The sequence below is a fragment of the Geotrypetes seraphini genome, chromosome 3 (genome assembly GCF_902459505.1).
Source record: "Geotrypetes seraphini chromosome 3, aGeoSer1.1, whole genome shotgun sequence".
Lineage (NCBI taxonomy): Eukaryota > Metazoa > Chordata > Amphibia > Gymnophiona > Dermophiidae > Geotrypetes > Geotrypetes seraphini.
The window spans coordinates 28,408,111-28,435,249 of record NC_047086.1 but is presented as its reverse complement, the minus strand read 5'-3'; the positions used below and the strand labels follow the sequence as shown (position 1 = coordinate 28,435,249).

The 27,139-nt window shown below is 46.3% G+C and overlaps 1 protein-coding gene across 3 annotated transcripts in view; it reads left to right on the top strand.

Moving 5' to 3' along the window:
• The window catches only part of LOC117357479 (gamma-aminobutyric acid receptor subunit rho-2-like), a 52,034-nt gene that overhangs the window by 8,605 nt on the left and 16,290 nt on the right, over positions 1 to 27,139 (top strand). For all 3 annotated transcript variants that reach the window (XM_033938143.1, XM_033938142.1, XM_033938144.1), the window contains exons 3-6: positions 660 to 727; positions 6,708 to 6,931; positions 12,775 to 12,857; positions 16,081 to 16,221. In XM_033938143.1, the coding sequence (XP_033794034.1) occupies positions 660 to 727; positions 6,708 to 6,931; positions 12,775 to 12,857; positions 16,081 to 16,221 (516 nt within the window). The remainder of the gene's footprint in view (positions 1 to 659; positions 728 to 6,707; positions 6,932 to 12,774; positions 12,858 to 16,080; positions 16,222 to 27,139) is intronic.

Sequence of the window (27,139 nt, the reverse complement as noted above, 5' to 3'; positions counted from 1 at the left end):
TCCATAACCCTACTTCCCACTGCCCTAGCCAGAAGATTAACTGTTCCCCTTAACTGTATCCATGACATCCTGTTTGTCTGTCTTGGCTATTTAGATTGTAAGCTCTTTTGAGCAGGGACTGTGGTCTTTCTGACTCTGTACAGCGCTGTGTGTGTCTAGTAGCGCAATAGACATAATTCATAGTAGTAGTAGGGTGAAGAATTTCAGTCTTTGGGAAGCAGAGCTGAGATTGTGATGTCATAATGCCTCCTTCCACCAATAAGAGCCAACCTCATCAGTGATGTCACAATGGCTTGATTGTCCTGTTCTCCCCTCTGCCCTCCAACCCAGCCGGCTGATATAACCATTCCCCTTGACTGTATCCATGACATCTTGTTTGTCTCTCTTGACTGTTTAGATTGTAAGCTCTTTCGAGCAGGGACTGTCTTCTTCTTTGTGACTCTACAGCGCTGTGTATGTCTGGTAGTATTACAGAAATAATAGTACTAGTAGTAGTACCCTTTATCCAGATTTCTTTCTTCATTAGTAGTAAGATTAGCATGGGAAATTCAGAAGTTAACTGTGTGCTAAAGGACAACTCTGCTTGAGGAAGAATCTGTGATGCCACTGGCTGATAAATGCTTTAATAGTATTGTTTATGTCTAACTCCTCCGTTACAGGTCCTGCAATTCCTGTTGGAGTGGATGTGCAGCTTGAAAGTTTGGACAGTATTTCTGAAGTTGATATGGTAAGTAGTAGAGAATGACACGGTGACAAAATTCATCACCGTTCCCGTCCCCGCGGGAAATAATCCCATGTCATTTTCTAGGGTCTATTTCAACCTCGGTCCTTCTACACCAGCATTCTTCAAAGCAAAGCTTGAGGGTCAGTGGCTGTGCTTATGTGAGCCAAGGATAATGAAGCCATTGTGACATCACTGATGTGATTGGCTCTTAGGCACTGGTGGAATGAGGCATTATGACATCACAATATTTGCTCTGGATACCAGAGACCGTCATTCTGTAGTGTCTGTTTCAACCTCGGTCCTTCTATACCAGCATTCTTCAAAGCAAAGCTTGCGGGTCAGTGGTTGTGGCCATTCATACTCTGATTCTTATGTGAGCCAAGGATAATGAAGCCATTGTGACATCACTGATGTGATTGGCTCTTAGGCACTGGTGGAATGAGGCATTATGACATCACAATATCTGCTCTGGATACCAGAGACCGTCATTCTGTAGTGTCTGTTTCAACCTCGGTCCTTCTATACCAGCATTCTTCAAAGCAAAGCTTGCGGGTCAGTGGTTGTGGCCATTCATACTCTGATTCTTCCCTCTCTCCTTAAAGAATGACATGAAGATGGTTTCCCGCGGTTATCCACGGGGACGGGGACGGTGATGAATTTTGTCACCGTGTCATTAAGTAGCCAGTGCCTTTTTTCAGTCAGTCTGCAATACTGGCACTTCTTTCCAGGACTGCATTTTTTTTATGGCTGCCTCACTTTGTGGCAAAAGTGAAAATAAAGGGTAGCTTGAGATCTTACAGCCTGTACCTGCCCTCAGCATCTGCTGGACCCACCCCTTCCAACACAGGAAGTCTGCGTTGGGGTGGCTTTGGCAGACACCGATGTGGGCAACAGCCTCCAAGACTTCATATTGCCCTTTCCTTTCACTTTCTCGTGGAATTCCCTTTCTCCCTCCTTTTGCACAAAACTATCCTTTCACAAATTTAAAGCTGAGCTCAAAACCCACTTTTTCAGATTGGTTTTCAGAGATCGTTTACAGCACTGAAAGACTGGAACATCTCTCTAAAGTGATGCTCATTTGATGGACCCTATATTATACTGGTCTTCGGGCTAGATTCACAAAACTTACCGATGGTTTTGCGATCGTTTCCCGACCCGATTATTCCCCGACCCAGTTCACTAAACAGCTGTGCGATCAATCTCCAATCCGATCTGCATATGCAAATGAGGGGAAATGGCATGCATAAGTAGGAAGCCCTTGATTCACTAAACAGAAGAAGGAACAACGATTGGGCTTGCCGATCCGAAGTGAAGCAACTGCCGAGGACCAGTCGTTTCACTTCCTTACCGACTCTCCTGCCCTTTAAAACCACGGGCTCACAATGCGCTTTTTGCAGAATATATAAATAAGGAATTCTTCCTTTTTTATATGTTCTGCAAAAAGTGCATTGCGAGCCCATGGATTTAACCCATGCCAATGCCCCACCCCCATGCGCTGATGCCCATCACCGTCGCAGCCTCTATGGCAGGAGGGATTCCCACTCCCTCCTGCCATTTGTACCACTCCTGACTTCCCCCCTCAAAAAACAAATGGCAGGAGAGATGCTGACTCCCTCCTTCCACCCACCGGACGCCCCCTTCCCGTTCCCGGTTCCCTCCCCACCCCCCTCCCCATACCTGTAACGGAGCAGGAGGGGTGCTCAGTCCCTCCTGCCCCAATGCCTCCCGTGACACATCTGAGGCCTTAGGCCCTGCCCCGGTGTATCATGTGATGCACAGAGAGGGGCCTAAAGCCCTGATTGGCTCAGGTGCCTTGGGCTCCTCCCTTGGAAGGGGCCTTAGGCGCCTGAGCCAATCAGGGACTTCCTTAGGGAGTAGCCTAAGGAAGTCCCTGATTGGCTATTGCTTTGTCTCTTCTCACTTTTAGCCTTTTCTTTCAAATTTTTTCTTTTTCAACTTTATTATGAAACTAGTCTTTAAGCCCGTTACATTAACGGGTGCTAGAATAAATGTCTGTCTATCTTTTTTTCTTTCTGTTTCTCTCCTTCCCACGCCCCCTTTCTTTGTCTGTCTTTCTGTCCCTCTCCCTGCCCCTGTGTCTTTCTTTCTTTTTTTCTGTCTCCCTCCTTCCCATTGTCTGTCTGTCATTCTTTCCCTCAATTTCCCTGTGCAGCTGCATTTCCCCCACCCCACTTCCCTGTGCAGCAGCAGTATTCCCTCCCCCTCCATTTCTCTGTGCAGAAGCATTTCCCTTTCCACACCTCACTTCCCTGTGCAGCAGCAACAGCATTTCCCTCCCCCCCACTTCCCTGTGCAGCAGCCGCAGCAGCATTCCCTCCCCCTCCATTTCCCTGTGCAGCAGCAACAGCATTTCCCTCCTCCAACTTTCCTGTGCAGCAGCCGCAGCAGCATTCCCTCCAAGTCCAATTCCATGTGCATCAGCATTTCCCTCCCCCCACCCCACTTCCCTGTGCAGCAACAGCAGCAGTATTTCCCTCCCCCTCCACTTCTCTATGCAGCAGTATTTCCCTTCCCCTCCAGGTTCCTGTGCAGCAGTAGCAGCATTTTCCCCCACCCCCTTCCCTTATTTTCCTGTGGTCTGGCCTGCTCCATTCGGTCCCTCCCCCTTCCCTTCCCTGCCCGCGGTCTGGCCTGCTCAGCTTTTTAAAAGAATTTCTGTCCAACGTGCCTGCTCCGTTCGGCCCCTCCCCCTTCCCTTCCCTGTTCGTGTTCTGGCCTGCTCAGCTTTTTTTAAAATGATTTCTGTCGAACGTGCCTGCTATTATTGAGGAGTTATTTTTAAGTTCCAAGCGGCGGCGGCTCCTCTCTCGATCCCCGTCTGCATCAGAAGCTTTCTCCGATGCAGGCGCTGCTCGAGAGAGGAGCTGCGGCGGCGATTTGAACTTAAAAATAAACTTTGCCGGTGAAGTGTAAGGGAGCCAGAGCTTGAACGTAGAAATAACCTTTGCCCATGAAGGGTAAGGGAGCCAGAGCCGGCAAGACCGCACATCACCTTGCAGTCTACGAGAGAGGGAGCGTTGGCCGCGGACCTACGGATCAGGGATCACGGATCACGCGGGTAAGCGTGCGTATGCACGCTTAGCGTTTTATTATAGTAGATGCTTCATTATTCTCATAATATGAGGTGGTACATCAAATGAATAACTTCTTCAGAGGTAGTGACAGCAGTGAGGAAAAGGAAAGTGAGTGAAATGCTGGACCAAGGTGGAAGGGAACAGAGGGAGCAGTGATAGATGGGAAAGGTGGTGAAGAGACACTAGACAGGAAGGACAGGGGATGATAGACATGAAAACATAAGAACATAAGAATTGCCGCTGCTGGGTCAGACCAGCGGTCCATCGCAGGAAAAGGCAGGAGGATTCCGAAAATGGAGTGGGATAAAGAGAGAGAGATGTCGGATATAGGTGGAGGGGAAGCGAAGAGAAAGAGACTAGATGCTGGGCAGGGATGGAAAGGGAAAAGGAATGGGACGATTAAGTGACTTACCCAGGATAACAAGGAACAGTGCTGGGATTTGATCCCACAACTTTGGGTGCTGAGGCAGCGAACTCCCGACAGGGCCCCTGTTTCGCTATCTTAAGCTTCATCAGGGGAATAAGTTTCAAGTTTATTAGTTTTTTTTATATACCGCCTATCAAGGTTATCTAAGCGGTTTTACAATCAGGTACTCAAGCATTTTCCCTATCTGTCCCGGTGGCTCACAATCTATCTAACGTACCTGGGGTTATGGAGGATTAAGTGACTTGCCCAGGGTCACAGGGAGCAGCACGGGGTTTGAACCCACAACCCCAAGGTGCTGAGGCTGTAGCTCCATCCACTGCACCACACACTCCTCCGTAAGCTGTAACAACAAGCGATCAGTGTAACGACCCTGGCAGAATACAAGGCGCACAGCAGCGTTTTGAACAGATTGAAGGGGAGAGATATGACTTAGTGGAAAACCAGCGAGAAGCACATTGCAGTAATCCAGACGAGAGATGAAGAGAGCGCAGATGAGGGTCTTGGCAGCGTGCTCAGAGAGGAAAGCATGGATTTTAGCAATATTACAGAGAAAGAAATGACAAGTTTGGGCAGCCTGTTGAATATGCAAGGAGGAGAGCAGCGAGTCAGAGATGACCCTGAGGTTGCTAGCTGACGCAATATGGAGGATGAGAGTGTTATCCACTGCTATAGAGAACGAGGGAAAGGGAGAGGTGGGTTTAGGAGGAAAGATAAGCGGTTCAGTCTTGGCCATGTTTAATTTTAGATGGCGGATAGACATCCATGTAGCAATGTCAGAGAGGCAGGTTGAGACTCGGCCCTGAATTCCTGTTGAAATTTCAGGAGTAGAGAGGTAGATTTGGGAGTCATCAGCATAGAGGTGGTACTGGAACCTATGGGATGAAATTAGAGCACCAAGAGAAGAATTGTAGATGGAGCCTGCCTCCAACAGGCCCATCTCGAACTTCCTACCTAAAAGCCTACATTTGACTTCCAGAACCTCCCTATCACATTTTCCTATATCATTAGTATCCACATGTACCAAGACAGTAGGCTTCTATCCGGCACTATCTAAAATCTTATCTAGGTGACGCACCAAGCAGGCAAGTGACCAATCAATCCTCATGTCCACCAGCCACCCAGCTATCTACATGCCTTATGATCTAATCTCCCACTACAACGACTGTCCTAACCTTTCCTTCCAGAAGCCCCTTCATACACATCCTCAGTTCAAGAGGATAATCCGTCCTCTGGAGAGCAGACACAGGCTACAGGATCATTTCCTACCATTCCACGGTGATTTCAGGAGACCTTTCTCCTTCGTGGCAGTACCAGAAATTGCCAGTCTGGAGGTGAGACCTCCCTAAAACATCCCATTAGGTCCCCTCTTTGTACCTTTCTGCCTCCCTCAGGAACTTCAAGGCTGCTACCCTAGCCTCCAGAGATCAGACCTGTTCCTTAAGTGTTAGGAGCTCTTTGCACTGACTACACACATACAACCTCTCACCAAACTGGGAGAAAATCAAACATGTGACACTCAGTGACACCAAGACATCATGACGATAAGATTTCGCTAGAGAATATTAATGTGAAGTCAGTATTGGTGTGCCCATGTGTGGGCACACCCTCGCGCACCAAAGCAATGGCAGCTATAAGTTGGCGCACGTGGCACATGTAGCTTATACTATTCTATTAATGATGTGCCTAACTGGGAGAGATGCTCCGTCCACATGTATGCCCCCTTTCAGTTAGGCACAACTTTATAGAACTACCTAGTAAACATAAGTGCCTAACAGTTAATTTGATGGCATCTTTGGTGTCTGTCTACATAAGAACATAAGAGTCACTATACTGAGACAGACCAAAGATCCATCAAATCCAATATTTTATTGTTAAATATATTTTATTGAGCTCAACAAAAAGAATACAGAATCATAATGAAATACAGAAAACAAGCTCACATTTTGTCAATGTTAGACACAATACTATGCATCCACTCTCACCCGCTCAACCACCAATCCCCTTGTGATTCCCAAAGCAGATACAGGTGAAAAAACTGACAAGAAATCGGCCAAACAAATATGGTAAGCTCAGAATAGGTGCAGGTAACAACCCACCCCATACCCCAGTCCTCCAGTCCAATATTTTATTTCCAATAGTGGCCAATCCAGGTCACAAGTACCTGGCCAGATTCCAAAAGAGTAAAACGGATCTTATGCTGCTTATCCTAGAAATAAGCAGTAGATTTCCCCATCTTAATAATGGCATATGGACTTTTCGGGCATTATCTCTAGGCACCACTTTATAAAATCACCCTCGTGGCTAAATTCCAGTACCCGACTGTTAAAAAAAAAATTGTCAATTTCTGCAAGCAACCACCCTCCCCAAAATAAAAGCCTAATTCAATATTGTACAGCTGCTGTTCCCGTTACTCAGCCTCAGTGTTGTAGACTCTTCAAGATATTTTGTTTTCCAAACACAGGATTTCACCATGACCCTATACCTGAGACATTACTGGAAGGATGAACGCCTCTCTTTCCACAGCAATAGCAATAAAAGCATGACCTTTGATGGCAGATTGGTGAAGAGGATTTGGGTTCCGGACGTCTTCTTTGTCCACTCTAAGAGATCTTTTATTCACGACACCACTACAGATAACATCATGTTGCGGGTGTATCCGGATGGTCAGGTCCTTTACAGCATGAGGTAAGCATTCCCAGTTCCTGCTGACTATGCAATGGCTTAGTGAGGGGGGAGGGGTGAGGGGGTCATATTGGTGGGGGCACTGGCACCCCTCCTCCTTTCCGCCCCCCATATCTCCAGCTGAAGTTTGCGGCGGTCAACAGCGTGCTCTTGGTGACCCCATCTGCTCTCCGGCTGACATCACTTCGGGTGCCGCGCATAGGAAGAGGGAGGGACGTCAGAGGGAGATCCAACAGGGTCGCGAGGAGCTTGAGTTCTTAGATCCTATTGTATTATCTGTCCTCTGTTGTAGCTCGGTTCACAGAGCACAAAACCACAGTGAAGCAACAGTGGAGTAAAGCTCACAGGAACTTGTATTTGGTCGAGTTGCTGAGACCTTTTACTCCGTCGTCAGCTTCACTGTGGTTTTCTGCTCTGTTGTGGCTTGTGAAGGATAGTTCTTCTTTTTCCTTTGTGTTCTATTCAGAGAGCATCCATGGGGTTTGTGTCTCTTAAGTCTGCAGTGTGACTTTGGAAATAGTAGGTTCACTGACCTGATTGGGAACATGGCAATCCACCAATTTGAATTTTGGCAGGAAAGTCAGTTGGTCAGAAATTTGAATTTTGTTGTGAAAGTCCATAGAATGGAAAAGTCTCTGGTAGGTTTAAAGATGTTCTCCCCATGGAGCTGGGTTAGAGCGTATCAAGAACTAGCCTATTATGATGACATTTTATGAACAAAATTGAGAGAAAATAAATGGCATTGTTCAGCCAAAATTCTCAACATTGGGCTTAAGAGAAATGTTGAAGATATGCTGAGAATCCTGAAACCCATTTCTGAAGCTTTAAACAAAATAGAGAAAAATAGCTGTTTTATTGCTGATGCTGTTGAAATTTGGAAGGAACCAAGTGAGCACTTAAAAACAGAACTGTTCAATGACAGAATTAAATTACAAATTTTTTTTTTTTTAATGAAAGGGACAAGCACTATCTCCAACTCATTTTCTTGAATATATTGCCAATATCCAGTATGAGTAATGTGACCATACGTCCTGTTTTGAACGGGACCGTCCCGTTTTTAGATCCCCTGTCCCGTTGTCCCCATGCACAGCTTTGGGACGCCAAAATGTTTCATTTTCAGAGACAGCATCCCGAAGCTGTGCGTGGAGACAACGGGACAGGCGATTGCAGAGCCTAGGATCTCTCCCTACTTCCTCTCCCTCCCTGCCGCAACAAAGCCAGCCTGCCTGTCTGTCTCCCTCCCTACAATGCCGAAGCCTGGCATATCACCGATTCAAACCCCTCCCCCAATCTGCCACTGCCTGCTGCTGCTTCCCGCCCGCCGCCCGCTGCAACTGAAGGAAAGGAAGGTCCAGGCACCAGCTCACAAGCTTTCTTCCCGATGTAATTTCTGACGCTGGAGTGGAAGTTCTGGGCCATCCATGCAGCGATTGGCTGGCCTGGAACTTCCTCTCTGATGTAAAAATTTACGTCAGGGAGAAGGCTTGTGAGCCGGCACCTAGACCTTCCTTTCCTTCAGTTACAGCGGTAGTGGGCAGGAAGCAGCAGCGGAGACCTGTCCGGGGGGGGGGGGGGGGTGTCAGTCGGTGATAGGCCAGGCTTTGGCGCTGGAGGGAGGGAGGCAGATAGGCAGGTGGCTTTGTTACGGCAGGGGAGAGGGAGGTAGGCTGGCTGGCTGGCTTCGGGGGAGGGGGTGGGACAAAGCTGGAAGGCAGTGAGGGGGGACATAGGAAGGAGGGAGGAAGGAAGGAGAGAAGGAGGAAGAGAAAGGGGGGAGGGGTTGTAAGCAAAAGGAAGTCTAGAAAGAGAAAGGCCTGGACCAAAGGGGAAAGACAGGAGGCAGATGCAGGACTATGGCTATGGGAGGTGCAGACAGAGGGGGAGAGACCGTGAGGAAGAGCAGAGAGATGCAAGATCATAACAGAGGAGGGAGAGAGAGGGAGACTTGGAACAAAGGTACAAAGGAGAACTGACACTGGATCTGGGGAGGGTAACAGAGGGAAAAGAGAGAGAGACCTGGACCCAAAGTGGATGGGGCTGGATTGTGAAAGAAATGTTGGAAAAGAAAGAAAGAAGATAGGAAAAATGATTTTATTTTCAATTTAGTGATCAAAATGTGTCAGTTTTGAGAATTTATATCTGCTGTCTATATTTTGCACTATATTTGTCTATTTTTCTATAGTTACTGAGGTGACATTGCATATTTTAAAGTCATTTGCCTTTGAAACCCCCCCCAAATATAAATGATAATTAACATTTTCCCTGCATACTGTGTGCTTTGTGGAGTTTTTTAAATTTTATGGTTACCATTAAGAATTAATAAGATATTATGTGTACGTGAAAAATGAATGGAATAAATCAGGGGCGGGGCTAGGGCGGGATTGGGGGTATGGCTAGGGCGGGGTTGGGGGCGGGACTGAATATTAATAGATGTCCCGTTTTGATGAAAAAAAATAAATGGTCACGTATGAGGGTCAAACCTTAAGTGCTGAAGAAGAGGAGTTCGCTATGACATGGGTATCCAGGAATCATCCATCTGAAATGCCAACTGTAATAAACTTCAGAGCTAAGGAGGAACCATCCAATAAATATATGTTAGCCAGTGATGTTTTAAAGAAAGTCACACCAGTGAACTGGTGGAGGTCACTTATTAAGCACGTGTTGAAGTAATTATTTAAATTTTAACAGCAGTAGCTTCTTCTGCTGGCATAGTAAGAATATTCTCTTCCTTTGGACTCATTCATGCCAAACAGAGAAATTGGGACCCGATAAAGCAGGAAAGCTTCTTTTTCTTTTCCAGATTATGAACAAACTAGAAGATGAAGATGAATGAGCTACAGAAGACAGTACAGTGGTGCCTCGCATAACGGACGCCTCGCACAGCGAACGCTGCGCACAACGAACTTCAGGTCTTGCTTCCTACAACGAACTTCGTTTCACACAACGAAGTCGCCCGAGCTGCATCCTTCCGCGCAGGCACTGCGCTTAACTGCCCTCTCTCCGCCTGGCTCCCTGTGCAGTGGCGCTACATATTTTAAACCCCCCTGCCGCCGCTGCTGCATATTTTTAAGCCTCTGCCGCCACCGCATATTTTTAAACCTCCCCCCGCCGCCACATATTTTTTTAAAAAAGCCACCACTGCTGCAACTTTAATCTCACCCGCTCACTCGTAACTGGTGGTCTAGCAAATTTCCCAGCCAGAAGCGCAGAGATCAAGAGCAAGCCTTCTGTGCTACTGCCTGGGCCTGCGCTGATCTCTGAATGGCTGCAGTCAGCTCTCGCGGGACTCACAAGAACTAACTGCAGCCATTCGGAAATCGGCATGGGCCCACACAGGCGTGCAGAGGAATTGCTCCTGATCTCTGCGCTTCTGGCCTGTACGCCACTGGCTGGGAAAGATGGGAGGAATTAAAAAAGGTACCGAGGGGGGATGATTAAAAAGGTACTGGGGAGTATGTGGGGGGTGATTATAATACACAGCAAGGATCAACAAAACCCCTGTCTCCCCTCCCCTTCACATATATCCCCTCTATATCATGCTAACAGAATACCACAGTCACACATAGCAGGAATAGGGTTAGGGTAGTGCAACTAGGGCAACTGTCCCCCCTGGTCAAAGAGAGCCGTAAGCCTCTGCCTGGACTTTGCAGTCCCCAGTTGTGTCTAACACCAGCTCTAACAAGATAAATTTATCTTTTTTTATGTCATCTTAGCATATTTTATGCTACAGAACGAATTATTTTTTTTAACATGTATTGTTATGGGAAAACGCGTTTCACATAACGAACTTTTCGCATAACAAACTTGCTCCTGAAACGAATTAAGTTCGTTGTGTGAGGCACCACTGTACTTTAAGTTTTTCATGTGTGGACCTGGCTGATAGTCTATGGGCCCCTTTTATCAAGTTGCGGTGGAGCGTTTTAACGCAGGCTCGCAAGGTAAATGCTATGACGCTCATTCAATTCCTATGAGCGTTGGAGCATGTACATCGCCAGTCTGCGCTAAAACGCTCTACTGCGGCTTGGTAAAAGGGGGCCTAAGGTTTTTTTAAAGATATTTTGTTTAATCACATCAGCTAACATGGATGTTTAAGCAAATACAAGAGTGCATATGCTAGAATGTTATTGTTTTGGTTAAATGAAACTATTTAAATAGTTATTAATGTAATGATTATTTTCTCCTTCTAATAAAGTACAGCAGAAATGATTAACCTATTAAACTGGAGATAGTTCACCTTGCAATAATTTCATAATTATTTACCTATATATTTCTAATAGTACTAGTATTTTAGCCCGTTACATTAACGGGTGCTAGCTGTCTCACCTTTGCCTGTGAAGCAGCAGCAGTATTTCCCGGCCTTCCCTGTGCAGCATCAGCATTTTCCGCCGCCCCCTTCCCAGCCGCCGCGTAGAAATTAATAGAAGAGCGCTGCATGCGCCACTGCTGGCTTCGGCATCTTCTATCCACAGCGACCAACCCTAGCGGAAACAGGAAGTAGTCAGAGAGGGCGGGCCACAGTGGACAGAAGACGGCGAGGCCAGCGTTAGCGCGGTGCAGCGCTTTCCTCTTAATTTAAAGGCAGGTGAGCCAGCCAGAAGGAGGAGGCTTTGGCGGTGGTGGTTTGGGCAGTGAGTGAGAGCGGGAGGGGGGGAGTCGGCGGCTGTGCTGTTTCTCCGAGTTGACTGGCCGCCGCATCCGCACGGTGTCAGGTCAAAACCGCGGAAGACAAAGGCACGCGGGGACAACTGAGCGCAGCGCGGAGGCGCGCGCCAAAGAAAATAACTGTTTTTAGGGGCTCCGACGGGGGTGTGTTGGGGGAACCCCCCCCACTTTACTTTATACAGATTGCGCCGCATTGTGGGGGCGTTGTGGGGGGCTTGGGGGGTTGTAACCCCCCCCATTTTACTGAAAACTTCACTTTTTCCCTACAAACAGGGAAAAAGTTAAGTTTACAGTATAATGAGGGGGGTTACAACCCCCCAAACCACCCACAACACCGCCGCGATCTGTATTAAGTAAAGTGGGGGGGATCCCCAACAAAACCCCCCGTCGGAGTCTCTAAAAACTGTCATTTTCTTTGGCGCGCACCTCCGTCTTGCGCTCAGTTGTCAGTGCGCGCCTTTGTCTATGAACCCATCCGCACTCCTGCTTGCCACGGACCTACTGATCACAGATCAGAGATCACGGAAGCACGCAGTTAAGTGCACATGCGCGGCTAGGGTTTTATTATATAGGATAACCAAATCAGCAATTTATTGATATAACTGTAAAACTAATCTGAAAAGTTATTTTTCAGAGATGAAACCTTCATCTGGTTGTAAATACTGTATTAAGATTATACCAGCAAAAATGAGTCTTTATGTAGAAAACCAGGTGATGGGACAAAAGTGCGCCGGACAAAGGCACGCCAACATTACAGAGCAGACAATTGAGCGCAAGACTCCAGCACCCCGCCCTAAAAGTTTATTTTAAAGAGCTCCGAGGGGGGGGGAACCCCCCCACTTTATTTAATAGTGTTCGCGCTGCTGTATTTTTTAGGGAAAAAGTTACGTTTTCTGTATAATGTGGGGTTCCAACCTCACAACCCCCCCCAATAGCAGCGCGAACACTATTAAGTAAACTGGGGGGAGGTTCCCCCCTCACACACCCCCTCGGAGCTCTTTAAAATAAACTTTTACGGTGGCGGGCTGGAGTCTTGTGCTCAATTGTCTGCTCTGTAATGTCGATACGCCTTTGTCCCGCGCGTTTATGACTGTGAACCGAAATCCACGATTTTAATCAAATCCATCCTACATACTAACATCCTAATTGAAGTGTAAATATGTGATTCTTTCTCCATTGGTCAGGATTACAGTGACAGCAATGTGTAACATGGACTTCAGTCGGTTTCCTTTGGACACACAGACCTGTACACTGGAGCTGGAAAGCTGTAAGTAAAACCGAAGCTTTCTGTAACAGAGACACCGTCTTTCATTTGAAAAAGCATTTTCCATGTAGTGGCTGTGGGCTATACAAGTGTGATAGATGAAGATAATGAAAATGTGAACCTGAGTGTCAGAAGACCTCTACAATATTCTGATTTTTTAAAAAAATTAGGTATTTATACTAAGCCTAAGTGGCTTTTGAGAATCGCACCTAGGCGTCCTATATAGAATTACGTTTGTCCTAATGGACAGACGCCTAATCCCACCTAACCATCCCGATTCTCTAACCGGCGTCACAATGATAAGGTCACTACCCTATGCAGCTCCTTCCCACCTACAGTCTCCTACAACTCCCTGGTGCTCACTGACCCCAACCCTACTCTATCGGCTTCCAGCGCTATCCCAGCCGACAGACTCTGGGCTGCCTTCGACCAAGTATCCGATTCCACCACCCTCAAACTCTGTCTCAAAATGAAATCCTGCAACTGTTCTTTAGACCCTTTCCCCTCCTACCTCTACGAGGAAATACCCACTCAAGCCATCTCTTCCATCACCAAACTCCTAAACTCCGCTCTACATTCGGGCCTTTTCTCCCCAGAAATGGGCCATATTGCCTTAACCCTTCTATTGAAAAAACCCGACCTCGACCTTTCCACTCCATCCAGCTATCGCCCAATAGCAAATATCCCTCTCCTAACCAAGATGCTCGAGTCCATCATATCGACTCAACTCTCATCCTACCTAGAGAAATTCTCCATCCTCTTACCCTACCAATAGGGCTTTCGTCCCAATTTCAGCACCGAATCCCTACTAACCTCCCTAATCTCTAAGGTCCAGCAACTTCACTCCCGCAACAAGTTCGCTGTCCTCTTGCAATTTGACCTCTCTGCCGCTTTCGACGTTGTCCATCACGACATTCTACTCTACCAACTTTCCGAGATTGGCATCACCTCCACCGTCCTTGAATGGTTCTCAAAATTCCTTCGCTCCCACTCCTACATTGTCAACATGAATGGTACCTCTTCCTCCCCCTGGACACCAAGCTGTGGAGTCCCGCAAGGTTCACCTCTTTCTCCTATCCTCTTCAACATCTATATGTCCTCCCTAAAATTTCTCCATCTATCCCCCTCTGAAACAATTTACACCTATGCTGATGACATCCCTGTCCTTCTCGAGACCGACTTGAACCTCACCAATCTCCCATTGAACATATCCTCCTGTATCTCAAACCTCCAATCTTGGGCCCACTCCGTCCAAATGAAATTGAACGAATCCAAGACAAAACTACTTTGGCTTGGCCCAAAATTAGCTCAGCTACCCCCCTCAATCCCACTGCCTTCCGGCTCCTCTCTGCAGCTCAAATTCTCCAATAAGGTCCTGGGCGTCATCATTGACTCTACACTGTCCTTCAACGACCACCTCAACTCCCTGGTAAAAAAATGCTATTTCAGCCTTCACATGCTGAGATCAGTAAGATCCTGTTTCCATCAAAATCATTTTGCCGTTCTCGTCCAATCCATCATCCTCTCCAGACTGGACTATTGCAATTCCATCTTCATATGCCTAACGAAGAAAAACCTCCACAGACTCCAGCGGATCCAAAACGCCGCGGCCAAACTTATCTTTTCTAAAAGCAAATTCGATCACGTCTCACCACTCCTTTCCAAGCTCCACTGGCTTCCAATATCTTCCAGAGTCCACTTCAAATACATCAGCCTAACCTTCAAGATCCTCCACGGCATCCTTCCTCCATTAATTCCTCTATCCTGGAATTCCTCGAATCTTAGTACCTCCAGACCTACCCAAAAATCGAAACTATCTTTCCCCTCATTAAAAGGCATCTCCCACCCAGGAAAACTGGGGACCTCCCTCCTCTTCAGATTCACCGAGCTCTGGAATAACCTCACCTCCCCCCTTCGGAACCTGAGTGCTCTCCAACCCTTCCGCAAACTTCTGAAAACCTGGCTTTTCTCTAAAATCTAACCTCCCCCCCTCTCTCACATCCTAACTCTCTAACATTCTCCTCCCCTCCGATCTTCATCTATCCCCTTCCCTGGAGTTCCTTTCTTATTACAATCCCTGTAAACCGTGCCGAGCTCCACGACCATGGAGATGGCGCGGTATAAAAACCTAAGGTTTAGTTTAACCTCTCAGTTGTCCCTTGGAGGCTACATGCTGGTCAGCGTTTGCTTCTTTAGTACCTTTATTTTCAAGGCGTTTACGGTTTAAACTTTCTGCTTCTGAGATTATATCAAGCTTAAGACCTTTCATTTTTCTCAGGTTTATAATTTATAAGGTGCTGCATTATAATAGCTATAGGTAAAGTAGGGGCATGGATCCTAATCCTGTGTAGGTTTCATCGTATCTTGCCTATTTGTATGTAGAGCTTTGGTGTAGGGACTTTTGTCTGATATCACAGATGGGAACATTAACCAAGAAAATATTCACAACACAGAGAAAACTGAGACGAATTCGGCACTGCTTTGCCAAAGAAAACTTTCAGATCTTGGTTCAAGTCACTGATACTATCCCAATTAGATTATTGCAATGTTGGGATGGGGGTTTAGGTCTGGAGGGGTGCTGGGGTGGAGGGTTCAAGTTAGGGGGGGTCGTAGATTGGGGGGGTCATGGGTTTGAGGAGGGCCTGCTGGCAAAAGGGAGTGAGGTATCCCTCCTGCCTATTGTGGTTGGGGGGTTGTTTCAGGGATTCTGGCAGGAGGGAGTGGGCATCCCTCCTGCCAGGGGACTTCAAGGGGGAGTTCAGGGGTGGCAGCAGGAGGAATTGGACATCCCTCCTGCTGCTGACAGTGTCAAGTGGGGGTTTGAGGATGGTGGCAGGAGGAACTGGGCATCCCTCCTGCCGCGGAGAGTGGCGGGGGTTTGGGGTGGCAGCAAGAGGGAGTGGGCATCCTTCCTTCAGGCCGACTTGCGGTGGGGTTCAGGGGTTCCCTGCCTCGGCCACTCAGCTGATTGCATCAGGGAGATTTCTTTGCTGCGATCAGATTAGGGGCTGTGTCTATTTGAAATATAAGCCATTAAAATGAAAGTTTGAAATGAACAACAAAAATCCAAAAAATCAGGATAAAAGGCTGAACAACCTAAAACAAATTAAAATATTTTTCCTGTGCACATCCTTAACCGCAACCAATCTCAGCCCAGCCTCATATGATTTCAGGCTTCTCCTCTGAATGCTATGGCTAAAATCATTTTATTTTTGTGTAATTTAAGATGCCTATACAGATGAAGATCTGATGCTTTATTGGAAAAACGGGAATGAATCTTTGAAAACTGATGACAAGATCTCCCTGTCCCAGTTCTTGATCCAGAAGTTTCACACTACATCTAGGCTTGCTTTTTATAGTAGCACAGGTACAAATAATCTTTTTTTGTATGCCATTTATTTTAAAAATGTATATTTTGCCAATCACTTATAGCTCTAAGTTGTCTTATAATACTAGAAAAGCAAGTGAAGACAAATTATCAAAACAAAATGAAAAATATACAGTCAAAAAGTCCATAAATTCACATCCAAGCAGTTCATATGTGACTAAAAATTGGATAATTGTGGAAGTGTTGCATTGGATATGCTTTAATTAGCCTTCAGCTGACTTCCCACGGAGCACTTTTTGTTCCTGCTCTCTAACCCCACGACTACGTCCAAACAGCTATCTATTCAGATAAGTGACTTTTATGACACTATTTATGAAAAATTATTTGAAAATTTAAACAAAATTCATCAAAAGATATATGTGACTCTGAATATTAATAGAGTTTAAAGGAGTTTTTTTGACCAAGGATGTGTCTGCCAGTTTTAAATTTTGTCTGAGACTGGCTTGTCTATTTGGGAAGCTTCTATTAGAGCCCCGGTTAGACACTGAGGTCTTTTTCTCCTTTTTGTCATAGATTCTGAGACGTAGCCCTGGTCTTGAGGGGTGTTTTTGTGAATTTGAGACTTATTGGACATCCCTTCTTGTAGATTTGGATTTTTACTAAAAATGTATAAACATCTTCATGTCCAACATCCATCTTCCCTCTGCATCCTTGTTCATCCTGTCCAGCACCTCCCTTCTGTATCCCTGTCCATATCCTTTCCCCATGTTCAGCATCTGCCCTCTTGGTGTCCTTTTCAGCCTCTTTTCCAGCATTTCCCCTCTGGATCCCCATCGTCTCCCTTTTCCAGCTTTGCCCTCTGTGTGTCTTTTCTTGTATCTTATCCAGCATGTCCCCTTTATATCCCTATTTCCCTCTCCCCTATTTTCAGCATGTCACCTCTATATTCCTCCCTATGGAGGTAATAATAAAAAAACAAAACCGTCTAAAAAGTGTCCTAAATGGCTACTTGGACGATCAAAAAGCCTGATCGTCCAAGTACCCATAACCAAAGCTGTTTTTTAGACGTATCTAAAAACAGCTTAGGCCTTTCCCCTGCCTCTAGACGCACAGAGAGAAAAGAGGTGTGTTTAGAGGAGGGGAAAGGGCGGGCAGTGGGCGGGAGGTGGGCCGACCTACACCTAGGCGTACAACAGGTATAAACAAAACAGTTTAGTCGGCACTTAGACCTTTTTGACTTAGACGTAGTCAAACCAGGTCTAAGTGGTGAAAAAGGGGCAGCTGAGCTGATGGCCGCTGGCGCCATCAGTTAAGCGGCCCGGCAACCTACCCACCGCAACCATCGCGGCAGGAGAGATGCCTCATCTCCCCTACCGCGATGCCATCACTCCTCTACTCTCCTGCCGCGATCCATCACCCCCCTCCTCGCAATTAACATCGGGCCAGGAGAGAGCCCAAGCTCTCCTGGCCCGCGGCGACCCCCCCCCCCGAGTACGATCGGACCAGGAGGGAGCCTAAATCATCCTGGCCCCGGTGACCCCCCGCCGCTACTGGAATGGGCCAGGAGGGAGCCTAAGCCCCCCTGGCTCCGGCGACCCCCTACCCCCACCCCCCACTACAATAGGGGCAGGAGGGATCCCAGGCCCTCCTGCCCTCGACGCAACCCCCCCTCCAGAACCCCCGATCGCCCCCCTCCCCCCGCCGACCCGCGACCCCCCCGGCCTACCCCATGACCCCCCCCCACCCCCATCCTCCTTCCCCGTACCTTTTCCAAGTGACTCCAGAATGGGGCCGGATTGGCCCAGCTGTCCCAAAGCCCCGCCCATAGGTGGGGCCTAAGGCGCCTGGGCCAATCAGAATAGACCTCTCTCCTCACTCCCTCTTCTTTCAGTTATAAGCCTAACTGATAGCAATGCACCATAACATAACATCGTACTTATAAACTGCGTAACTGTAAGTTCAACGCGGTTAACAAAAGTTTTTTTTAAATGACATAACCTAAGAATCACATGCTAAGAATCATTTAACTTAGTTTACCAAGTATTTAGGAAAAAAAGATAGGTTTTCAGTTGAGTTCTAAAGTTTTTATAAGAACCAGTCATTGAGCTACCCTAAGCGTGCACCCCTAAACTTAGATGAGAAGAAATCAATATGTTTGGAGAAAATATCCCTCAAAGGTTACACAAGAACAGTATAATCAAAGTTTGCAACGTTATAATTCTGAGACTGCTCTTGCCAGGAGAAAGTTTTACAATCAGCTTATTGAGAAGAATCCCTCTCAGTCTCGGGAGCTCTTTTCAGTAGTTATGAGGCTGATGAAATTGGAGTGAGATACTCCAAAATTAGTTGATAGCATTTCATGTCAGCAATTTGCCATGGGTTTTTTTTTTTTAAGAAAAAGTAAATAAGATTTATTTAATTAATTTTCTATACCGTTCTCCCAGGGGAGCTCAGAATGGTTTCCCTGTCTGTCCCGGTGGACTCACGATCTATCTAATGTACCTGGGGCAATGGGGGGGGGATTAAGGGCTCCTTTTACGAAGCTGCATTAACGGTTTAACGTGCGTAATAGCGCGCGCTAAACTGCCGGCCATGCTAGCCGCTACCACCTCCTCTTGAACAGGCGGTAGTTTTTCGGCTAGAGTGGGGGTTAGCACATGATAAAAAGTCACATGTGATAAAGCCGCTAACGCGGCTTCGTAAAAGGAGCCTTAAGTGATTTGCCCAGATTCACAAGGAGCAGCGTGGGTTTGAACACAACCTCAGGGTACTGAGGCTGTAGCTTTAACCACTGCGCCACAGGAGGAGGATGGTTTAGTAAGTCCTGAGCAATTGTGGGCTCAGTTTCAAGAGCCTTCTCTGAACCAAATTAAAGATCTTAGGTCAAAAACTTTTAAATCAAGTTCTAAAACTAGAGCCTTGTCATTTATCCTTGATTTGGAATTGGAAACAGAAATAAGGAATGCCGACCTGGATGTGGTGGCGATATCTGAGACCTGGCTCACAGACTCCCACGGGTGGGACATGGCCATACCAGGTTACAACTTGCTTCATCGGGACAGGGAGGGCAGAATGGGAGGAGGTGTAGCATTATATACATTACTGGCTTATATTCCGCCTGTACCTTTCAGTTCTAAGCGGATTACATCAGAACGATAACTGGACATTTCCAGGAAGAGAAATACAAATTACAATTAAGGCGTAAGGTCTAAAGCAATTTTGATGAGTAGATTCTAAGAGGGGGAGAGAGGGGAAAAGGAAGGGATTAGGACGTTTGGGTGAATTTCTTGAATAGTAGGGTCTTGATTTCTTTGCGGAAAGCCTTGAGGTCAGTTGATGCTGTCAGTAGGTTGGTGATGGAGGGGTCCAATTTAGCTGCATGTGTTGCAAGTAAGTTGTCATACATCTTTTTGCGTTTAGTTCCTTTAAAAGGGGGGAAGGAGAAAGGGGATTGGGTTCTCCTCTGTCTGGTTGAGAGGTTCCTGTTTAGACGGTTGTTTAGGTGGGTGGGTGCCGTTCCGTTTAAGGTTTTGAATAAAATACAGTATAGTTTGAATTGGATGCGGGCTTGTATTGGAAGCCAGTGTGAGTCTAGGAAGGCGTTGGTGATGTGGTCAAATTTTCCAAGGGAATAGATCATTCTGAGGGCAGTGTTCTGCACGGTCTGTAGTTGTTTTATTAGGTAGGTAGGACAAGAAAGGTAGAGGATATTGCAGTAATCCAATAGACTTAGGACTAGGTATTGAACTATGAGTCTGAATTGTTCTTTTTCAAAGAATTTTCTGATTTTGCGAAGGTTGCGCATGGTGAAGAAAGCTTTTTGTGTGATTTTGTTGATTTGCACCTGAAGAGTGCAACCTCTGTCTACTGTTACTCCAAGGAGTTTGAGAGTGGGTTGTAGGGGATATTTGGTGGTTTTTATTTCTAGCTCAGTTATAGAAGGGGTTTTGTCCTTTTCAAGCAGTAGAAATTTAGTTTTATCTGGGTTGAGCTTCAGTTTATGTTCTGTCATCCATTTTTCCACTGCTTCTAGAGTTTTTTCCAGGGTGCCTGATTTGGTGGGGTCTTGTGTGTCAAAGGGGAGGAGTATGGTGATATTGTCTGCATAGCTTAATGAAGTTACTTTGAGTTTGTCTAACAGGGTACCGAGGGAGGAAATGTAAAGATTGAAGAGCATGGTTGACAGTGGGGAACCTTGGGGTACTCCGCAGGGGTTGGTCCAAGGCTCTGATATAAGATCCTTTGTTTTTACTCTGTATGTTCTTGTTTTAAGGAATCCTTGAAACCAGTTGTATACTTCGCCTGAGATTCCTATTGCTTCTAATATCTGAAGAAGTATGGTGTGGTCGACCAGGTCGAATGCGGCAGAGAGGTCGAGTTGAATTATCAGCATCCTTCTTCCTTTGCTAAGAAGGATGCTGATAATTCAACTCGACCTCTCTGCCGCATTCGACCTGGTCGACCACACCATACTTCTTCAAATATTAGAAGCAATAGGGATCTCAGGCAAAGTATACAACTGGTTTCAAGGATTCCTTAAAACAAGAACATACAGAGTAAAAACAAAGGATCTTATATCGGAGCCTTGGACCAACCCCTGCGGAGTACCCCAAGGTTCCCCACTGTCACCCATGCTCTTATATACTAAAGAAGACATTAGGGTCACAAGAATCTCAGATATCCAGTACACTGGGGAATCCCTTTGGGTTAATTTGGCCAGAGGGAAGGACAAATGCTTGTATCTTGGCGTGATTTACAGACCCCCAAGACAACAGGATGACCTGGATATGGAAATAATCGGAGATATAGAAAATATCACCTTGCTTGGGGACACGGTATTGTTAGGTGACTTTAACATGCCTGATGTGGATTGGGATACACTTACCTCTGCTTCCGGCAGCAGTAGGAGGCTATTAAACTCTATGAAGGGAGCTGGTCTCAAGCAACTGGTGTTGGATCCTACGAGGGATCAGGCAATACTGGACCTATTACTTACCAATGGGGAAAGTGTAACAGAGGTCTCGGTGGGGGACACATTGGCCTCCAGCGACCACAACATGGTATGGTTCGATCTTAGGAAAGGTTTCACTAAATCCACCACACTAACCAAGGTCCTCAAATTCAAAGACACAAACTTCCTAGACATGGGTTCCTTTGTTCACCAGGCGCTTCAAAGGCAAACAGAAACCGATAGCGTGGAAGAAATGTGGTCGACTTTGAAAGCCACCATACAGGAAGCGACAAACCGCTATGCTAAATTAGTAAGCAAATGACGAAGGAACAACAAGCCGCAGTGGTTTACTGCGGAGATCTCAGACCTCATCAAGGAGAAGAAAAAAGCATTCATCTCTTACAAACAATCGGGGAAACAGGACTCTAGAGCAGACTACTTGACCAAATCAAAAGCCGTCAAAACAGCAGTTAGGGAGGTTAAATTCCACATGGAGGAGTCTCTAGCAAAGAACATCCGGAAGGGAGATAAATCCTTCTTCAGGTATATCAGTGACAGAAGTAGGAACTCAGGCGGGATCATACGTCTTAGGAAACCAGACGGAGACTATGTGGAAAAGGATTCGGAAAAAGCCCAACTATTAAATGAATACTTCTGCTCAGTCTTCACCCGAGAAGTGCCGGGGCTAGGCCCTCAGCTACAGACAAGGGCCGACTCAGTTGACCCGTTTAGTAACTTCGAGTTTACGCCCAGCAGTGTCTACGGTGAGCTGTCAAAGCTCAAGGTTAACAAGGCAATGGAGCCTGACAACCTACACCCCAGGGTGCTTAGGGAGTTGAGTGATGTCTTGGCAGAGCCACTGTCAGCACTCTTCAACCTCTCCCTTAGTACAGGCAGCGTCCCGTTGGACTGGAGGACGGCCAACGTCATTCCACTCCACAAAAAAGGCTCAAAGACGGAGACAGCAAACTACAGACCAGTGAGTCTAACATCGATAGTGAGTAAACTAATGGAAACTCTAATCAAACACCAGTTGGATAAGATCCTGGATGAGGAGAATCTAAGGGATCCCCGTCAACATGGATTTACTAGGGGAAAATCATGCCAATCCAACCTTATCACCTTCTTTGACTGGGTGACGGGGAAGCTGGATATTGGGGAGTCCCTGGACATAGTGTACCTGGACTTTAGCAAAGCATTCGATAGCGTACCACACCGCAGGTTGCTGGGCAATATGAGTTCTATAGGATTAGGAGACACATTGACGAAATGGGTTGGGAACTGGCTTGGAGGTAGGCTTCAAAGGGTAGTGGTAAATGGCACCCCCTCCGAAATGACGGAGGTGATCAGTGGAGTGCCACAGGGCTCGGTCTTGGGCCCGATCCTATTCAACATCTTTATAAGGGACTTGACAGAAGGGCTTCGAGGGAAAATAACTTTATTCGCCAATGACGCCAAACTAAGTAATGTAGTGGGCAAATGCACAACGGACGAAGATTCGACACCTGACAATATGATACATGACCTACTCCTACTGGAGCGCTGGTCTAGGACCTGGCAGCTCAGCTTCAATGCCAAAAAATGCAAAGTTATGCACCTGGGCAGCCAAAATCCATGCAAGATCTATACCCTTAATGGCGAGATCCTAGCAAGAACGGTAGCAGAACGAGACTTGGGGGTGATCGTCGGTGAGGACATGAAGGCTGCCAATCAAGTGGAGCAAGCTTCATCCAAGGCAAGACAAATCATAGGTTGCATATGCAGGGGTTTCGTCAGCCGCAAGCCGGAAGTCATTAAGCCATTGTACAGATCCATGGTGAGACCCCACCTGGAATACTGTGTGCAATTTTGGAGGCCGCATTATCGCAAGGATGTGCTGAGACTGGAGTCGGTTCAGAGAATGGCCACCCGGATGGTCTCGGGACTCAAGGATCTCCCGTACGAGGAATGGCTAGACAAATTGCGGCTGTACTCGCTCGAGGAGCGCAGGGAGAGGGGGGACATGATCGAGATGTTCAAGTATCTCACGGGCCGCATCAAGACTGAGGAAGATATCTTCTTTTTCAGGGGTCCCGCGACAACAAGAGGGCATCCGTGGAAAATCAGAGGCGGGAAACTATGAGGTGACACCAGGAAATTCTTTTTCACTGAAAGGGTGGTTGATCGCTGGAATAGTCTTCCACTGCAGGTGATTGAGGCTAGTAGCGTGCCTGATTTTAAAGCCAAATGGGTTCGACACATGGGATCTATTCACAGGGCAAAGGGAGGGGAGGGACAGTAGGGTGAGCAGACTTGATGGGCCATGGCCCTTATCTGCCGTCTATTTCTATGTTTCTATGTATGTTTCTATGATTAGATCAGGAAAGGAAGTTCTCTATCCTCTTCTTTTAGAAATTATGTGTAAGTGCGTATGAGAGGGTTTCACTGAAATTGTCTGCTGGGAGATCTTTTATTAAAAAAATCAGTCTTTAGATCCTTCTAAAATTGGGAATTATAGACCAATCTCAACATTACTTTTGTTGGCAAAGGTTATTGAAAAAATCGTGTGTGAACAATTAGTTGAATTTTTGACTTCTTGGGATGTGCTGGATCAATTTGGATTTTGTTCACTGCATGAGAATGAATCATTGTTCATTTCATTGTTGGATTTAATTAAAGCAGAACTTGATAAGGGGAATCACTTTATGAGGAAAGACTAAAACGGGTTAGGACTCTTCAGTTTGGCAAAGAGACGGCTAAGGGGAGATACGATTGAAGTCTACAAAATCCTGAGTGGAGTAGAATGGGTACAAGTGGATCGAATTTTCACTCCGTCAAAAATTTCAAAGACTAGGGGGACACTTGATGAAGTTACAGGAGGAAATATTTTTTCACTCAGAGAACAGTTAAGCTCTGGAACGCGTTGCCAGAGGATATGGTAAGAGCGGATAGCTTAGCTGGTTTTAAGAAAGGTTTGGACAAGTTCCTGGAGGAAAAGTCCATAGTCTGTTATTGAGAAAGACACGGGGGAAGCCACTGCTTGCCCTGGATCAGTAGTATGGAATATTGCTACTCCTTGGGTTTTGGCCAGGTACTAGTTACCTGGATTGGCCACTGTGAGAACGGGCTACTGGGCTTGATGGACCATTGGTCTGAACCAGTAAGGCTATTCGTATGTTCTTATGTAGATATATCTGCAGCATTTGATTTTGTAACTCATCAGACTCCAAGTTATTCATATTGTTAGAACTGTTTTTAAGTGATTCCAGTCATTCCCGTCTGGCAGGAAATTTTGTGTACTTGATAGAAATATGAAGTCTGATTGCCTGGATTGTGATACATGAGTTCCTCAAGGATCGGCGTTATGTGCTATTGCAGTGACGCAGTAAGGGAGGGGGGGGGTTAGACCGCCCTGAGCATGGTCTTCCTCCTCTCCACCCCCCTCCTCTCCTCTCCTTGCCGCGCCCGCACACCCCTTGTCTTCCCCCATACTTCTTTACTTCCCTGGCGCAAGGCTGCTGTCCACGTCTGCATTGGCACACTCTCTGACATCACTTCCAGGATCCGCACCTAGGAAGTGACATCAAAGGGCGAGCCGACACCGGCGTGGGCATTACGCTCATGCTGGAGAAGTTAAAAAGGTACAGGGAAAGGGAAGGAGGGGGCGCAAGCACATTAGGGGGGCGAGGGAGGGGCACTGCTCACCCTTATTACGCCACTTATTTTGTATGAAGCCTTGATGTAAGCCATTGAATGGCTTAGGACTCCAGTATCGCAGCTATTCCGACGTTGATCAATTCTTTTTTTAGGGTGGAAACTTCAGTTCGTGAGAGTTTTGTAATGAGGTGTTTCGGTTCTTATTCTTTTTAATCATGTTTTAATCTTTTAATTTTTTGTAATATTTTATTATGTAATACTAGTATTTTAGCCCGTTACATTAACGGGTGCTAGAATATATGTCTGTGTGTCTTTATTTCTGTCTCTCTCTCCCTCCTGCTGTCCATCTCTCTCCCTGGCCCCCTTTGTCTGTCTGTCTTTCTGTGTCACTCCCTGCCCCTGTGGCTTTCTTTTTCCTTCTATCTATCTATCTGTCTCTCTCCCTGCCTCCTATGCAGCACCATTTCTCTCCCACCACTTCCCTGTGTGTGTGCATGTGCCCAGGCTGTAAGTAATGGACAGGCTGATCGGGTTAAGTTGCATAGTTTTTTGAATCAGTAGGGATTGGTCATTCTGTAGCATGTGTTACATCCAGATCTTAAGGACTTCACTTATCATTCTTCTAAACAGTTGTTTGGCATTTTTGGGGCAGGTGTTGGAGGTTTCTATTCAAGCTGACACGTGGTGGGATTGTGTCTCCCTTTTTTTTAGTTTTATCCTGTGAGTCTCGGGTTTGAGGTCTTAGAAGTTGGCACTTAATTCTTTTGGCGGAACCCTCACATTTACTGTAGCTCTTGTCCGCCGCAGCCGACATCCTCCTGGGGGGGGGATTCTGGCGCATGTGCACTCCTACCTGCAGTGCCCTACAGCGCACGGAAAACGGAACACGCAGATGGGAATGTGCATGCGCGAGTAGCCTTTTATTATATTTAGACTAGATTAATGTATGCAGTTTGTGTGTTTTGAAATTGTATCATGTGCTGAAATGTCTCAGCTTTTTCCTGTTGTGAACTGCCCAGAACTACTGGTAGGGCGGAATACAAGAAAATAAATTATTATTATTTTGATTTGTTACGTCTATATCTTAGAACAACTATATGTTGGATGAGAGCAAACCCATTGCAATTAAATGTAACAGAAACACAGGGTATGTTTCTTGCTGCGCAGCCATCTGTTGATATTCCAATTTCTTTTACTTTTGGTTTTTAAGTTGTTAACCAGTTTTTAAGGTGGTAACTGGTCAGATCTCTATGGTGATAGCCTCATCTTTGCATTTACACTTCTCCCTCCGTATTCGCTGTGGTAGGGGATTAACAAACCCGTGAATACAGAAAACCCCCAAATAACTTTTTCATATGTTATTCGCGGTTTTCTATTAAAAACCATCGTGAATAGGGTGAAACCACAAATAACCCGGTGAGAGACCTGGCCTGTTCCTGAAGGAGAGGCAAAACACGGTGAAGAAAGTGCCGGGAATCGGCGATTTTCTCTGTAAACGCTTGGAATCAGCGATTTCTCTATGCAAGCTGATGTAATTTGGGGGAGGGGGGAAGAGTCAGCAAACTAAAAACCGCAAATAATTGAAACCGCGATTGCTGAAACTGCGAATACGGAGGGAGAAGGGTATATCTAGTTCGATCCCTGAGACTTAAATCTGGGAATTTATTGGATTCATGTCTCAGTGATCTTCTCAAACTGTGTTTCTTAAGGAATATTAATCACCCATCTTTTATAGTGTTGGGCCTCAATTATGGAATGAGCTGCCAGTAAATACATAAATATTGAATTAAGAAACTGGAGGAGTTTAAAAAGAGTTTGAAGATATTTTCATTTCAGAAAGCTTTTGAGAATAAGAGCTGGTTCTAGATACGCTGCTTGAAATGTTATCTAGTTTTGGATATGTGGCACTAAATGGTTTTAAGAAAGTTATAGTTTTTTTTATTAATTTTGTGTGTTATGCATATTGGGTCTGGTTCTTTATAGGACGCTGATCTTGGTGGACGCCTAAGAGGCAGACACCAAATGCATGTCAATCACGCATCGCCGTCCTACATCGCTGAACAGACACCTTAAATGTAGACCAGCATTTAAGACGTCTGTCTCGCGCCTAGGAGACACACAGGGACACTTAAGCATGTCCAAGGCCACTTCTAGGTGAAACCACACCCACGCCCTGCCTTGGGTGTAAGCATGCCCAAGGCTGGATTTTTTGTTTGGAAAATCTGGTAACCCTATGTGTATGACATCGTCCGCGCATGCTCAAAGGCCCTCCCGATGCAACCAGAGCGTGTTGGGACAAACTGCCGGGTTATAGAAAGTCCGTGCGGGAACCCGGATAGTCCTCTATAGAGAGGACATGTCTGGGTTTTC